The following is a 17,772-nucleotide window of genomic DNA, read 5'->3' on the forward strand; positions in this document are numbered from 1 at the left end:
GGACGATAAACTGTGACTATCATAATTGGTTTCTGTGATTTACAACTAGGATGAGATAGATTAAGAATAAGGCTTTCGAACGATGAATATCCTGGTTTGGGCTTGGGATTGATTAATAATCTAGTATTAAAAATGGCTGCTACTCCTCCTCCTCGGCCTGAGCTTCTAGGAATATGGGTATTAGCATGAGTGGGTGGAGTTGATTCATTTAGACTGACGTAATCGTCTTCATATAACCAAGTTTCAGTTACACAGAATAAATCAATACAATTGTCAGAGATAAGATCATTTATTAAAACAGATTTTGAGACCTTATATTTAATAGTCCACATTTGAAAGTGGTATTATTTGACTCTGTTTTATTGTTGGTATTAATCTTTATTAAGTTAGAATGTCTAACTCCTCTTCTGTTTGTTATTGCTTTATTTACTTTATTTACTTTAGTAGGTCGAGGGACAGACACAGTCTCTATGGGGTTTTTAATAGGTGACTGCTCGAAAAGAAGCACAGAGAAGCATGAAAGACTGCAACTCTGTGTCCTGGTCTCAACTCTGGATTGTCATGGGTTTCTAATAAAATGCCCTAAGCTGCTAGATAAGAGAGCTGCTCCATCCAAAGTGGGATGGACGCTGTCTCTCCTCATGAGACCAGGTTTCCCCCAGAAGTTTTGCCAGTTATCTAAAAACCCAATGTTGTTTTCTGGACACCACCTCGACAGCCAGCGATTGAATGACGACATGCGGCTATACATGTCATCACTGGTTACATTGGGCAAAGGACCAGAGAAGATTACGCTGTCAGACATAGATTGTGCGTACCTACACACAGATTTAACATTAACTTTAGTGACCTCCGATTGGCGTAATCGGGTGTCATTACTGCCGACGTGAATAATAACTTTACTGAATTTACGATTATCTGTAGCCAGCAGTTTCAGATAAGACTCTATGTCGCCCGCTCTGGCCCCGGGAAAACACCTGACTGTGGTCGCTGGCGTCGCTATTTTCACGTTCCTCAGGATGGAGTCACCAATTACCAGAGTTGGTTTCTCAGTCTGTGTGGTGCTGAGAGGGGAAAACTTGTTTGAGGTGTGAACAGGTTGGTGGTGGACAGGACTCTTAGGCTTAACACTACGCCACGGGAGCTGCTGGGGGAGCTAATGCTATGTGGTCCGCATCGACTAGAGGGGACTGGCTAACTGATTTAGCTTCTATGGTGCGGAGCCGAGTTTCTACTTCACTAAGCCTTGCCTCCACCCTAGCCAGCAAGCTACATTTTTTACAAGTACTTTTATCACTAAAGGAGGCAGAGGAGTAACTAAACATGTGGCACACAACACAGGACAGAGCAGGAGAAGGAGAGGGAGAGAGAGAAGCCATCGCTGCTAAGCTAACTTTACGCTAGAAAGTTAGCTAGAAAGAAACACTGTATGTGATCTACGTAAACGATAGAGTTTACGCAAAAGTAGCGGGTGAAAGTATTAGTCTTAGTACTAGTATTAGTAATAAAACGAGTGTTTGTTCAGTGAAACGATAGTTCCAGTAGATATAAAACTGCAGAGAGCGCAGGAGACACACAGCGGAACACCAGTGGAAGCACAGGAAGTGACACAATACGTTACCGCCCCTCGGAGGAATGGTATGGTGGTCGTGACCATAAGTATGGTCTGGAGGAGAATAATGAAGCTTGGCAGTGGCACAGTGATGCTCTGGGGCTTCTTCACTTGGATTAGGGTTAGGGGACAGATGGATTCAATCAAGTATCAGGAAATCCCAGGAGAAAATGTCATGCTGTCTGTGAGGAAGCTGAAGCTTGGGCGTCATTGGATCTTCCAACCAGACAATAATTCCAAGCATAGTCCACCAAGGCTTGATTTCAGAAGAAGTCCTGGAAGACACTAAAGTGGCCATCACTGTCGTCTGACTTGAACTCCATTGAAAGTCTCCGGTAGGATTTGAAAAAGGTGGTTGCAGCACACAAAACCAAGAATATTAGTGAACTGGAGGCCATTGCCAATGAGGGATAGGTTAAGATTCCTCAGGAATGCTGCCAGAAGCTGGTGTCTTACACTATGTATTATGTTTCCAGCAGGTCATAACAGTAAAGGGAATTGAATGTGGCATTTTGTGTTGAACTTGAAGAAACCATTTGTAATATTAGTTGTGATAAGCTATTTAAATTGTTTTTGTTTGATGTGTTTATTGCAAACAGCTGTTAGTTTGTACATTTGCCAATAAACCTAATTTGTAGCGGAATTAATAATTTTGTCAGTGGAGTGCATATATATATGTGTATATATATATATATATGTATATATATATATATATATATATATATATATATGTATATGTATGTATGTATACATGCACTCCACCCGCAAGACCATCTGACACTTTTCAAGATGTGTAGTGGTAGATTGAGTCATCTTTGAACTGGAAAGTTGTGGGTTCAATTCCTGGCTATGCTCGTCCTACATGGGCAAGCAACTTAACCCCACTGTGCCAGCAGCGTGTGAATGGGTATGAAAGAGTGAGTGAATGGGTGAATAGCAAAACTGTAGTGTAAAGTAGCCAGAATTCATCAAGACTAGAAAAGCTCTATATAAATACAGACCATTTATCGATGTTGTTTAACAGGCAATTCAAATAGGTTTCATTACTATTTGAAGTATTGTTTTTAGTGGCTCTGTCTGTCTGTCAGTTTGTCTGTCTATCTGACTATGTTTCCACACTTGCCAATATGACCAACAGAGGCTTGTTGCGTGAATCAGGTGAAGTCTGCCATCTCTGATTGCCTTGTTATCTCTAATACATGTGAGTTAGTTGATGTGAGTACTGATCTTCTTGTTGCAGTATTTCTGTCAACTCTATGTGATACAAAGTATTTCCCCATAAGTTGGTCTTTGTTTATTCTGTGTAAGAGGCTTTCCTGTCACTGGTGAGAGCTGATACAAATATTCAGCAGCTATGATGAAGACTTTGCCAAAGGTGGAAATATCACTGCATTATTTATTTTGTTGTAGTCTACCCAAGTTTATGATCTACCATGGAAATGACCAAGAACCAGTATTTCAATGTTATTTGGTCACACATATTGTAATCCCTGGTTTTCTGTAAGCATCCTGTGAAGGTTCCATGTTATGTAAACCTTCTTGACATCTTTCAAATTTATTGTTTCGTCTTTTCCATGCTCCGACACACCAATTACATGTCTGTAAAGAAATGTCAATATCAAAACAACATTGACTAACAAACATTTTTAAATGGTTAGTTATCCATAAGCAACTGGAAGAAATCGACAAGTCCATTTGCTACTGATTCAATATCTTTAAGTTCATTTGTGTTTCATCATTTCTTTTCTTTCCCCATCAGGTGCTGTTTTGTATTCTTTTCAGGCTTCAGTAAAATAATGTAACTCTTTGGAGCAAACAGGCAGAACAATAAGCCAAAGCTGGAGGCCAAGATGGCAAATGACTCGACTGCATCTGCATAATTTCCAGGGGAGCTGATATAAGCAGGGATGAATGCTAGCCACACAGCACAGAAAATCAGCATGCTGAATGTGATGAACTTGGCCTCGTTGAAGTTTCCTGGCAACTTTCGAGCCAGAAAAGCCAATACAAAGCACAGACAGGCCTGTAATCCAATATATCCAAGAACACACCAGAAAGCCAGGCTAGAGCCCACACTACACTCCAGTATGATCTTTGAATGTTCATATTGTGTATTTCTGGATGGAAACGGGGGAGAATCAATGAGCCAGGCAGCACAGATAACCACCTGAACCAGAGTACAGCTGGAGATAATGGTCCTCTGCTGCTTAGGCCCCAGCCACTTCATGATGTTGTGACCTGGCCTGGTGGCAGTGAATGCAGCCAGTACCACCAGGGTCTTCCCCAGGATGCAGGAAATACACAGTGAAAATGTGATGCTAAAGGCTGTGTGGCGCAGCATGCAGGACCAATATGTTGGCTTTCCAATGAAAAGTAGACAACACAGGAAACATAGAGTCAGTGCAAACAGTATAAAGAAACTGAGCTCAGAGTTATTCACACGGACGATGGCTGTGTGTCTGTAACAGAAGAAGACTCCACAGACAGCCAGAGTGAAGCAGGCGCCCACCACAGACATCACTGTCAGGGCTATTCCCAATGAATCAAAGGTCAAGTACTCCACTTTCTTGGAGATGCAGGCTGTTCTGTCGTTGTTTGACCAGAAGTCCTCAGGACAAGTTGCACAATCTACTGAGTCTAAAGGGCAGAAAATGTCAGTATTGCATTGCTTCTGTACTGTAATTGTAAGAATGTATTTGCTTTGACTTTTTATTGTTCAGCTCAAACTCACTTGTCTGATTGCTAATTTTACCACTGTCACATGGTACACAGTCAAAGCAGCAGATAGGCTCCCCACGACGGACAGCCTTCCGGGAGCCTGGAAGACAACTGGCACTGCATACAGACACTGGCACCTAGAGTGGAAAGACCATGTGCTGATATTGGTCAACTTTATTGGTTAATCTATTGACAGGTGGAAAATACCTCAAAACCACTCGAAAATAAAGTATTTGTACACAGTGTTTTGAGTTGTATGTTGGTTATATATATTTGCTCTGCAGATGTCAATCTCGTTTACAGGTATGCCAGTAGTCAGCAAACAACCTTTTGATGGTCACATGGTTACAAGCTGTACACTGAGGACTGGGTTCATGCCCATAAGCTGTTCCATAACCTGTGGTTCTGTTAAATATATTTAGCTGTAGATGTATGAGAGCTCTTTCAGAAGCATTTAATGTCCTGAAGAATGATTAATTCATTGTCTACCACTATATCTTGCACAAGAGGGTCACGGGGAGCCAGAGCCAATCCCAATCCATGAGGAAAACAACAGTGGATGGTAGGTCAACAAACACATCACAGGTGGGCTTTGAATCTCCGTTGTGTATAAAAAAAATTGATCCAGTCTGTTCTGTCCACGTGACTTACCTCCATCTCAACCTACAGAACTTCAACAGATGGCATCTGATGAAGGTAAAAACACAGTGTGAGCAGCTTGCCTCACTCTGATGTCCTGCCCACATTATCCTGTCCTCCTGGATCAACAGCTCCTCTCCAACAGCCTTGGTTCCATTAAACAAACCTACATTGACAAATTCAATGTTTCCTTCTGTGCCTCTCTGCCAGTTGATGATATCATAATAGGGTACAGAGTCGCCCTTGGCATCAAAGTCCACCTCCTCATCACCAATCTGAAAGTTAACTTCCTGGAGGTAGTGTTGAAGCTTTAAAATTAGGAAATGCACAACATGAAACACTGAATCGCCCTAAACAAGGTTTTCAATCTTCAGAGTTTTGAGGATTAAGGCCCCTAAAAATCCACAGCCTAAATTTGTATAGCAGTAGAAATGTAACATAATGTTAAAGTGAACACATCACATGGAAATGAAACCATGTTGACCCACATTGCTACGTATATCAATGTCAATTTTGATCAGAAATAATTGTAATCATCTTTTTGTTCATAAGTGAGAAGTCCAGTGCTGTGTTTACAATCGAACAATGAACAATTTAAAAATATTCATAAACATACCATTAAGATTCAAATATATTTTGATTTTTTAGAACACAGAAAATATGTCTGTCATATGTACAGTATGTTACCTAACTTTGGTAAATGTGCCCACCACGAGTTAACCAGCAACAAGTAAGTCCAGCGCAAATCGAGTAAACAAAGAAAAACGTGTTGTTGTTTTTTTTCAAAAAGTCAGAGATTTTCGTTTTGTAGAGAATATGCAATTTGAAATTTCAAAGAAGCCATAGAATGTTTCAAATCACAGTATTGGTGGTCTTCAGACCATGTCTTCAAATGATAGGGTACATCACAGCCACCGCACTTGGCTGTGATGTCCCTACTTACTTCCTGCTCCCCTCAGACATCTTCAACTGAGTGCAGAGCTGAATGATTCAGACTTATCGACTTCATTGGGTTTTCAAGTGGGAACCCCACTTGACCAGTGTTTCGTCAACTAGCCCACTACACCTCAATGGGGCTTGACAGCAGAACCAGCATCCTGGAACTGTTCCCTCAGCCATTCAGGACTTCTCTCAGCTCTGACCCCTGCCCCCTCTGCCAGCCTGGTTAGCCACTGCTCGCTCCTCTTTAACCATAGTCATCTGGATCCTGTCTCTGCTTTGATATTTTGATCACCAGGTTCTTGTGGGTTGCCCCTTTAACCCCAAGCATCCTCAATGCTCTCCAAAGTGACTGACCCGGGAACCCCCTGCAACCCACCTCCACCGGTAGATTCCAGGCTCTCCAACTCCTCTGCTGGCTGTCAGAGATGATACTTCCCCAGCTTGCATTCATGTGCCTCCTCAATCCTTTCCTCCCAGGGAACCATCAGCTCTATTAGGGCTACCTGCCTCATAGCTTTGGACCAGAGCACAATATCTGGTCGCAGCCCAAATCTCCTTCTGCACCATCCCTTTCCGGTCCTTTGCCCTTGCCTCCTTCCAGTGTGCTTGGGTGATGACTCCCAGGCCCAGCCTCCCCTGGGTCACTGTGCCCATGATGTCTCCATGTTGTAAGCGCTCCTCCACTTCCCTCAGAGCTCCACTGGCCTTTCACTTCCGCCCCGTCTTCACCACAATGTTTGCCACAGCCTGATCATCACTGTTGAAACAACATCATGGCCAACCGGACTTTGACTGTCTTCAATTCCTCCACGACTGATGTAATTGGCAATAGCAGTTTGCTCCCGGAGCTGTATAGCCCTATAGAGCAAAAGCTTTTGGGGACAGACAGCCACCTCCTGAGGAAGTTATTGATTTTCCTTTCCAAAGCCTTGTCACTCCGGCAGTTTGCCCCGCCCCCTCCTCTGCCGGCCTGCAGGTCCTGATTACACACACCTGCTGACAATTAAGCCATGTGGACTTTAGAAACTCTCTGTTTCCGTGCCAGTGTGTTTTCGTTCATGCCTGATCACCAGAGCTCCTCGTCACAGCCACAGAATCCACATGCTTTCGATCCTCCTTTTCTTTGTAAGTTTTCTTATCCTAGCCTTTCAGCTGATACGTTAGTTAAGATTTATAGCCCTTTTTATTTTCCTCCTTGGGAGAGATTTCTGTTTGTAAATTTTCACAGCCATTTTAGGAACTCCAATCACTAGGATTGTGACTTACGTTTTATTAGTTAGACTGAGTAGATCCAATCATTTAGATTGCGTTTTGTTTTTGACCTCGTTCTTAGTTAGTTAAAGATCGCCAATCAATCGGATTGTGCTTTGAGTTAGTTTTCGTTTTGAAGTGTTTAGAGCCTTGTTTTCCTCCGTTTGGAGAGTTTTCTGTTTAAGTTTTACATGATAACCATAGTCTGAGTTTGTTTCCTCTTCGGAGTGATTTTTTGTTCCACGTTCATAGTTCCGCAACGTTTCCTTTGAAGAGCGTTGCGCTCTCCATTTGTTGTAATTTTTCATAGCCACGCTTTTGTTTTCCCTCAGTTAAAAGGATCTGTCTTGTGTTTGGTTTACGCGTGCCAATAAAGACAATTAAAAGGCTTCTGAGTCTGAGTCCTCTCTGATCCGTCTTGTCAGTACACACTGGCCAATATGGACTCAGCAGAGACCAGACAGTGGTTAGAAGCCCTGAGCACCCAGGAAGCCCATCTCTCCAGGCAGGAGCAGTTCCAGACCACCATGGCGGAGCATCTGGGTCAGCTTACGACCCAGGAGCGGAACCTGACAGATCTCCTGCGGTCCACGACCAGCCCGCCCACAGCACCGAAACCTCCGGTGTCTGTGGCAATGCCGACGCAGGCTGCCTCCTTCGCCAGATCCGGGGTGAAACTCGCGCCCCCAGAGCGTTTTTCAGGCGAACCAGGACTCTGCCAAGCCTTCATAACTGAATGCTCCATGCATTTTGAACATTATGCCCCGACCTTTACCTTGGACAGATCCAAGGTCGCTATCATGATCTCTCATCTGTCGGGCAGAGCGAGAGCGTGGGCCATGGCCGAGCGGGCTGAAACAGGGGAGTCGATCAGTCTGCGACTATGTTCAGTTTCGCACCTTAGCGGCGTAGAGCGGGTGGAATGCGGTGGTGCTCTACGACATATTCCTGAAGGGGCTGGCGAAACTGATCCAGGAGCGGCTGGTGCTGCTGGACCTGCCGACGAGCCTGGACGCCCTAATTGCTCTGGCAATCCGGACAGACAACAGACTCCACAAGCTCAGGCAGCGCGACGACCGACCACCGCACTCTGCAGCGCCGACTGGGCTGGTGCCCCACCGATTGCCTCCCGAGCAGCCTCAATACCCCAGGGAGAGTGGGAGAGCCCATGGAGCTGGGGCGGACGAGGCTGACAGCAGAGGAGCGACGGCGACGACGGCAGGAGGGTCGGTGCTTTTACTGCGGGGAGTCAGGCCACCCCAGCTAAACGACCAACAGTGGTGAGTCAGTTTACGGTTTCTGCCCCGGAACCGCGTAAACTCACACCCGTCACCACCACACCACCAGCTATGAGCTAGAAGCACTCATAGACTCAGTAGCTGATGAAAGCTTAATGAATTGGGATTCGGCAGTAAAAATCGGACTTAAAACCCAGACCCTGACCAGGCCTGTCAAAGCCAGTGCCCTGAACGGCAAAGAACTTTTTGTGATCACTCACTCCACAGAACCTCTCAAACTATGCATAGGGGGGCACACTGAAGCCATGAACTTTTACTTATTTAAATCCCCATCCCAAACATTGATCCTAGGACTGTCGTGGTTGTGTAGGCATAACCAACAGGTGGACTGGAGATCAGGGACCATCATGGAATGGGGGGAGAACTGTAAAGACCACCAGAGCAAGAGCCAGACTCAGGGTGGGGATGTGACATATGTTAACCATGTCTCTGTTCCCCCTGCCGCAGATCCTGAGACCCCAGACCTGAGCACAGTACCTCCCTGCTATCACCACCTTCAGGAGGTTTTTAGCAAGTCCAGAGCCATGTCGCTTCCTCCTCACAGACCCTATGACTGCGCCATAGACCTGATTCCCGGCTCCACCATTCAATGGACCAAGGACGCCTATATTCAATTTTAGGCCCAGAGAGAGCGGCCATGAGAGACTATATAGAAACCTCACTCAAGGCGGGTCTCATCCGTCCCTCCTCATCAGCTGCAGGAGCCGGGTTCTTCTTTGTGGGCAAGAAGGACGGGTCTCTAAGACCCTGTATAGATTACAGCCCTTTAAACGCTATCACCATCAAGAACTGCTATCCCCTGCCCCTCATGTCCCCCTCAACGCCTACCACCTAGTCAGAATCAGGGAGGGGGACGAGTGGAAGACGGGTTTTAACACCCCCGTAGGACACTATGAATATTTAGTCATGCCCTTCGGACTCACTAATGCCCCTGCTGTTTTTCAAGCCATGATAAATGACGTCCTTAGGGACTTCCTCGACCATTTTTTTCAGTTTATTTAGATGACATTCTAATCTACTCCCCCGACCTAGACACCCACAGAGAACATGTAACAAAAGTTATTAAGGGACTATTAGAGAACAAGCTCTATGTCAAGGCTGAAGCTGGAGCACAAACTCCATGAAGAAGGTGTGTCACAGCACCTCCAATGACTACAGACTGCTGGCACTGACGTCCCACCTGATGAAGTCCCTGGAGTGGCTGGTCCTGTCACATTTTCAGCACCTGGTCAACTCATCGCTGTACCCTCTTCAGTTTGCTTACCAGCTGAAACTAAGAGTGGAGGGCGCCATCATCTTCCTGCTCCACTGTACTTGCGCTCACCTGGACACACCGGGAAGCACTGTAAGAATCATGATCTTTGACTTCTCCAGTGCGTTCAATACCATCCCACTGGGGAGTAAGCTGATGGCCATGCAGGTGGACCCTCCCCTGGTTTCATGGATTACTAATACACTATACTATATACTATGTAGTATAAGTTTATTTGTTTTGTCAGCAGGCTGAGGGCAGCAGATGCCAAAAAGATCATCAGGAAGGCTGGCTCCGTCCTGGGGGTCCAACTGGACTCTTTGTTGGTGGTGTCTGCACTACACCACAGTAGTATAATAGTATTCATTATATGGTGTAATAATTTGATATTTTTAGTAGGTTAGTAATTGTGTTTATTGTGTGTTTGTATGCTACTAAATTTACACCAAAACAATACAATTTACTGCTTCTTTAGATAAAAGAGATCAAGTTAAATTAAAATTAATTCAAATTTGGCCCGGCCTTCCAACAATACTTTTTGTTTCCCATGTGGCCCCTTGGGGAAAAAATTGCCCACCCCTGTGTTAGACATGGAAATCTGTAAATAAATCAAAATGCCCCTTAGCCTACTTGTTCCTGTTTTTTCCATGGCTGGGCACAAATAGGAGATAGTTATCATGATCTGAATCCCACCTACAATACTTGCAAGGCCCACCATTGGGCTTTGACCCACTGTGTGTAATGGTAAAGAAATGCTGGATTATACAGTACCTGCCAAGGGTGTATGTTGTTGCTCTGAGCACATGAGTTGTTCTGGAAAGGCCCCCTCCCTGGCTGACAGAGAAGGAGCTTGTGCAGGGAATGAGCAATGGCATATACAGCCTTATAGACATTATATGTGATACTAGGGCTGGATGTATTCATGTAGGCTGAGTGCTGTTCCAGCAGAGACTCCTGCCCTGAGCAAGGCGGCATCTGGGTGACCGAGGATGGAAGAGGACTGCAACCATACAGAGACTCCCACAGCTCACGCACCAGCACATTGTCAGGATATCTCTTAGGGTTTACTGTCTGCAGGAAGTCACCCAGTCTGGGGATATGACCTTTTCTGATGCCAAACCCAATGGTTCCTCCCATGTAAGGGTAATACTCTTTCCCTGAAAGGACTGATGACATGACCAAGGCTTCACTCGCCACCCACTGGATTCCAGTGATGTTCTGAGTCATGTAGTCTCTCATGAAAGGTGTCATCAACAAATCGCCTAAAAATACCACCACCACTTTTGCAGTAGAGCTACGCATCACCTTTACAGAGGGTCAGATAATATAGATGACAGGGTTTTACAAGGAGACAAAAACAAAACTCAGTGACATTAAGAAATACCCAGATGTACACATTGAAAAACAACTAGTATGTCTATAGATCTATAGATCTTGATATTTCAAACCTCAACAGCAGAGGAATTTCAGTAACTCTATCTGCCGCTGGTACTTTTATTGTGTTGTTCAGTCAGGTTTTATTTGATGTAATTTTTCCTTGTGTATTTTTGATTAGGCCGTTTTTTAATGTCTTGTGTGTGTAAAGGGCGATGTTGAGCTCTGTCAAAGAAACATTTCTGTCACCACTTGGTGTTGGACAAATAAAGTTTAGAACACATTAAAGGAACAATGGTGGGTCAGTGTTGGAGTGAATTGTCTTTCAACTGAAAGGTTGAGGAGTTGGTTACTGGCTCCATGAGTCTACATGTTTCTTTGGGCAAGACACTTAACCTCACATTACTGTGCCAGCAGTGTGTGAATGGGTTTGAAAGAAGTGTGATAAAAAATGTGCTCCACATACATGCAATATATAGATGTTTGATTTTATGTGAATTGGTGAATGACAAAAACTGTAGTGTAAAGCAGCTTTGAGTGGTCTTCAACACCAGAAAAGCTCTCTATAAATACAGACCACTTAACATTTAATGGTAGAAGTCAACAGTGCCGACAGTGTTTTCATACCTTCATGATCCTTAGTCCCATCTGGCGAGTGTAGAGCAGAGGAATAATTTCTTGGTACGCTACACATACTTTGGTGTCCTGCAATTCTCTCAATAAACCTTTTGCAGCAAAGCGGCCATAATCATGGTCTCCTCGCAGCAGCCCCACCCAAGTCCAGTTAAAGTGCACCAGCAGCTGTGCAATGGCTTTCACCTGGGCTCAACAGAAAAAAAAAAAATCAACTCACTCAGTTTCATATCACAGACATTAAAAAACTCTCATAAATGAAAAGCAATATCTTCATAAATGATTTGGTGTTGTGCCCTGTTATAACATGTTTGTATTCTGTAAATGATAAATCATGGAAGTTTGGCAGAACAAAGAAATATTGATGTGTTATTGAATAGGGACACAACATATAAGCATTGTTCCATCTTAATAAAATGTAAGCAAATGCTGTATATGTAAGACTCTCAAACAAGCAGAACAACTTCAGACATCAACAAACATAGGATTATACAAAACAACAAAAAGAAAAAAAAGAAAAAAAAAGGATTATAACAAAAAAGGATTATCAACCGCAATTATTATAATGACCAAACTGAAAAGAACACAAACATATTATAAGAAAGAGGAAAACTTATATGCTTTATCTATCTATATATCTATATATAGATATATACTTATATTTAAATCCCTTTCTTTGTGTTTGAAGATTTGCCTCTTTTTTATTCATAGTTTAAATTTGACAGTTTAAAGCTTTAAAGGTAGTTGTAATAATTATTTTTGATGACGGAGTAGTAGAGCTTTGACTGAAAACAATAACTGACCACATGTTTTACATTTTACCTGGTAGTCATCACTAGGAATTACTCTGAAGAAGGTTGGATATTTTTGTCTGTCTGACAAACATGCACATGAAGAAGCGTAGCTGATCTGTGTAAAAGTAGAGTGCAGTGTTACTGAGAAAAGAAAAGAAGAACATTTTTGTGTTGATTGACATAAATAACAGTCACCATGTTACCATGGGGATCCTGAATGTTTGCAGGATTCTTGACACAACAATAGACTGAGCGGATCCAGAAGCCCCAATCACAGCGAGGATTGATGAGGCATTTGTGCACATAGAAGAGTTTCCCTCACTCACTCCATTCAGCATTGATAAAACAGCTCTATTTCCTGTCAGTGGATGTGCACATGAATCAAAGATTCTGTAGCCCAGTGTGTGATTCGGCAACAGCACTGGATTCTGGTTTATCTCCTCCACTGCCAGTCTCATAGTCTGAGCCCACCGGAAAACTCTGGGATTAAATTTGTGGCTGATACAGATGAATGTAGTGTGTTAATTTAAAAACTCTAATGATTATAAACACATTCAGTCCATTTTATATTTATAAGAATGCAAAATTAGATAATTCACAGGAAAAAGTAAGTCAAATCCTCCCACTGACTATGAAACTCACGCATTGCAATTTATCGGTGGTGGTCTATAGGTGCCGTTAAGGTCTGCCAATTTCAGACTAAAATGAATGGGGAAAATCCCACCGATGACATAGTTACCCCGGACCACAAAGTCTGGCTGGAAGCGGTTTAGAAGAGTGCACTTTGAGGCTGCTGGTGAAGCTGCAGTGGTGATGCTGGAAAGTGAGCTATCAGTTAAAGTGAGGACACTGACAGCAAAGTAAAGCAAAGAAAATAAAGCAAGTGAAGTCATAATGTTTATCTGTGCTGAGGAGAGAATGAGAGGGACAGACCAAAAGAGAAGGCACTTTATAATGTAGTATTACACCTTCTCAGTCTTGCATCTTATTAATGACAGAGTGGCTTTGGATTGGACAGTCATCAACAATCAGGAACTAAAGTGGGTTAATGCAAACTATGGGGAAAAAGCTAAGGCCCTAACCATAGAAAAAACTAAGAGAAATACACAGACAAATACAGTCTCATATGATTATGTACCTGTCATTATTTATGTTTTGATGTAAAGAGGCAACAAACAGGTGTGTCTCTCATGATTTCTGTTTGATCACTGTCAAAAAGATGAAAGTAAAGACTCAAGTATATTTGTAATTTTGTGCTAATGTGATTCCATGGTGCTCTGCACAAACTGAAGTGGCACTACAATGGCAAATGGTACAAGGTTTCATTTACAGTACATGCATGAAACTTGGCAGGGTGATCAGACCAAGAACTAGACAAAGATCAAGTGACCTACTGAGTTTAACTCCTTCTAAAGACTTGTACGAACATCTGTGTGATCTTTAAACTTTAAACATGAAACGTTACTAAAAGTTCCAAGCTACCTTACAAGATGTGGCTGCGGCAGCACAGTGAATTTGCATGATCACTATGAAATGCAAAACTCCTATTTCCTACATATAACAAGTGATATCATATTAAAATCTATGAAAAAATCCTTCTTGGTGTCATGACCTACACTCAAGAGGTAGTTGGTCATTTTTGTAATTTTGTATCTAGTAATAAATTGGTCTCTGGTATATTTAGTAGTGATGTCAGTCTGACACTGAAGCTCCAATCCTTGCTTCAAACTCGAAGTTACATTCTCTTTGAACCACTGCTTCAAAGCTTGCTTTGCAACAGAGCAGTGACTGCTTCATACATAACGGTTGCACAATAGCTTAATATCGCAAGATGAGTCGTTGACACAAAACTTGCTTCAGGAGGCTTGTGCGCGCCAAAACACACCTTAAAGGCACCCGACACACCCAACAACATGTGGGTTTGTTGTCGGAGTTGTTGTGTGCGTTGTTGCTGTTATCATCATCATCACTGCTTTTGGTTGTTCAACATGGAGCCAACCAGGAAGAGAAGCCGTTCTCATTTGTGGGAACATTTTGAGCTGATCAGTCCTAATAAGGTGAGTACTTTATTACTAAACAAGCAACTTAAACAGTAGCAAGCTAGCAGTTTGTAAGTTAGGTACAGTTGCATGTGTGGTGATTTAAGTGATTTCTATGACCTGACCGTTTGTTTTCTTGTTTGATCATTACTGTTCAAACAGGTCCAGTGCTTGCATTGTTCCATGCAATTGGTGTATAATAACAATACATCCTCGATGCTTAGGCACTACAGAGCTAAGCATGAAAACAAGCAGGAGAACACTGTTCATGGTAGGTTATGTTTAATATATATGTTTATCCACACAACTCTACACACCACTAAAAATGTTACAGTAACATGATGTCAGATAACAGTTTTATTTGTTTGATTCCGTCTTAGTGAACCGAAAACAGGAGCTGGATGATCCAGGCTTCAAAGAGTTTGTGGGAAAGCTTGACCCCACATACACTCTGCCTTCCAGACAGGCTCTGAAGAAGATGGTTGGGGAGAAATATGAGGAGGAGAAGGCCAAACTAAGGCAAACATGACCTTGTTTGCCTTGGCTAACAAGGCAAATGCAGAGAGTTCCTGATGAAGGAACACAGGACCCAGGAGCGATCCTCAGGACTGCAACCCTCCCAATCTACCAAATACTGGAACCCACACCCCCGGCGGTGCACATGCAGGAGCATACACAGGATGACCATCAAGAAGCTGGGGGGCGGGGGGATGATGTTGCATTGAGGGCACAGCAATTTCTCCTTCCTGCACTGGAAACAAAGCACAGTAGTCCCCAACCCCGGGCCGTGGACTGGTACCGATCCGTGGGTCAACTGGTACCAGGCCACACAGAAAGAATACGTAATTTACATTATTTCTGTTTTATTTATTATCTGATTCTGAACATTGTTTTATTTTGGAAAATTACCAGATTCTCTACACCACATCTGTCTAGGACTCATTCTTGACACATTTCAAGATGCTCGCCTTGGTCACATGTCACGGTCGCAAGAAGAAGATCAACTGGTGGACATTGCAAATGACGGCAGCCTTAAAAATATGTTTGAGACAACAACTCTGACGGTGTTCTGGATTAAACTCATGGCAGAATTCCCTGAGATTGCCACAACAGCACTGAAAGCCCTGCTGAAAGCACCCGCGTCATCTGGGTCCTCCATTACTGGCTGCTGCGCAGTTAAATGGTGGGACTTCACATGTTGTACATTTGCCCCTTGGTCAGCAGGCAGGCATCTGCAACTGGTTAAATTTCGGCCACAGTAATGTTGCAAGCTTTGTGGCGATCAGTGATGGACTTGAAAGTGAGACCATATAACTCCAGTGTTAGCTTCTCTACACTGGCTCCCCGTACAGTTTAGAATTTAATTTTAAATCCTCCTCCTCACGTACAAAGCACTTAATGGTCAGGCCCCTTCATACCTGAAAGACCTAGTCTTACCCTATCACCCTAATAGACCACTTAGGTCACAAAATACAGGTTTACTTGTGGTTCCCAGAGTCTGTAAGAGTAGAATGGGAGGCAGAGCCTTTAGTTACCAGGCTCCTCTCCTGTGGAACCAGCTTCCAATCATAGTTCGGGAGGCGGACACTCTCACAATATTTAAAGTTAAACTTGAAACTTTCCTTTTTGATAAAGCTTATAGTTAGAGCTGGTTCAGGGAAACCTGGACCATCTCTTAGTTATGCTGCTATATAACTAAACTGCTGGGGGATTTTCCTGTGGTACACGCACATTCACTCTCTCACACTCAGAATTTGATTATGACTTTTTATATGTCATTAACCTTGTCTCTTTCTCTCCCTAGTTTGTGTCTTTCCTTCCTTCCCTCTCTCTCTGTATTCTCATCATGAAGGTTGCAGGATCAAGATCCAGTTTCCGAGGTTACGCTTATCGTCACCATTATTATTATTTTGTAATTAAAAAGTTGATATACTTTCCCTAAGGGGATTAACAAAAAAAAACTAACTAAACTAACTAACTAACTAATATCAGTAACTGTATGAACTTGTAACCTGATACAGTTGTTGTGTATCTGCTGCTGGTCTCCCTCTCTCTCTTCTGTCTCTCCCTCATCTCCCTCGTGTCCTTTCTCTCCCCCCATTTTCTGTCCCCCACCTCTCCACTGTCCCCCATTTTTCATTTCACCCCAATCGGTCGAGGCAGATGACCACACATCTCTGAGCCTAGATCTGTCAGAGATTTCTTCCTGTTAAGAGGGAGTTTTTTCTCTCCACTGATGCCTAGTGCTTGCTCATTGTGTGAACTGCTGGGTTTCTCTGCTCTCCTTGATGTTGTCTATGTACAGTGCCTTGAGATAATGTATGTTATGATTTGGCGCTATACAAATAAAATTGAATTGAATTGAATTGGCCATTTTTTCTCCACGCATGCCAACTTTATTTGTTAAGCACTTTAAACAAACCACAATGGACCAAAGTGCTGTACAGAATAAATAAAAGGCATAATAAATAAAAGGTTCAAAATTAGATAAAACAGCTTAAAATAAATTAGAATCATAAAACACAATAAGAATTAGTAGCCATACAATAAAAAACAATAAATTCTATTCAAATTAAAATATGTAAAATAAATAAAACCAAACGTCTCATGAAGTGTCAAAGGCCAAATAGAAAATGTGGGTTTTAAGAAGGGATTTAAAAACAGACAAGGACGAGGCCTGTCTTATGTGCAGAGACAGATCATTCCAAAGTTTTGGAGCTGCGACAGCGAAAGCACAATCCCCTCTGAGCTTCCGCTTAGTTTTAGGCACACTCAGGAGCAGCTGATCAGCTGACCTGAGAGAGTGAGCGGGTGAGTATGGATGTAGAAGCTCAGAGAGGTAGGGCGGGGCAAGACCATTCAGGGATTTAAAAACAAATAAAATCATTTTAAAATCGATCCTGAAGTGTATGGGCAGCCAGTGGAGTGAAGCTAAAATGGGGGAAATCAAATTTACGTGTTCCAGTTAAAAGACGTGTGGCAGCATTTTGTACCATCTGAAAACGGGCAATGGAGGACGCACTAACCCCCACAAGTGAATTGCAGTAATCCAGCCGAGTGGTGACAAAGGCGTGAATGACTATTTCAAAATGCTGCCTCGAGAGAATTGACTTTATTTTGGCCAGCTGCCTCAGTTGAAAAAAGCTTGATTTAAGAACAGCCCTGATCTGGTTGTCAAACTTCAGATCAGAGTTGATTTTAACCCCCAGGTTTGTGGTAG

General features: G+C 43.0%; 1 protein-coding gene and 1 long non-coding RNA gene across 2 annotated transcripts; both read right to left on the reverse strand.

Moving 5' to 3' along the window:
- Positions 1-2,769: 2,769 nt before the first annotated feature.
- On the reverse strand, positions 2,770-11,897 carry LOC122773010 (extracellular calcium-sensing receptor-like). Its single transcript, XM_044031372.1, has 5 exons — positions 11,714-11,897; positions 10,484-11,017; positions 5,053-5,277; positions 4,344-4,467; positions 2,770-4,249 (listed from the first exon to the last, which is right to left on the reverse strand). Exons 1-5 carry the CDS (start codon positions 11,732-11,734, stop codon positions 3,348-3,350), a joined length of 1,806 nt encoding a protein of 601 aa, XP_043887307.1. The 5' UTR covers positions 11,735-11,897; the 3' UTR covers positions 2,770-3,347.
- A 701-nt stretch (positions 11,898-12,598) lies between these two features.
- On the reverse strand, positions 12,599-13,348 carry LOC122773011. The gene is made up of 3 exons (XR_006360844.1): positions 13,156-13,348; positions 12,717-13,011; positions 12,599-12,628 (listed from the first exon to the last, which is right to left on the reverse strand). It is a non-coding gene; the product is annotated as an uncharacterized LOC122773011 (long non-coding RNA).
- Positions 13,349-17,772: the final 4,424 nt, after the last annotated feature.

This window comes from Solea senegalensis, linkage group LG8 (genome assembly GCF_019176455.1).
Source record: "Solea senegalensis isolate Sse05_10M linkage group LG8, IFAPA_SoseM_1, whole genome shotgun sequence".
Lineage (NCBI taxonomy): Eukaryota > Metazoa > Chordata > Actinopteri > Pleuronectiformes > Soleidae > Solea > Solea senegalensis.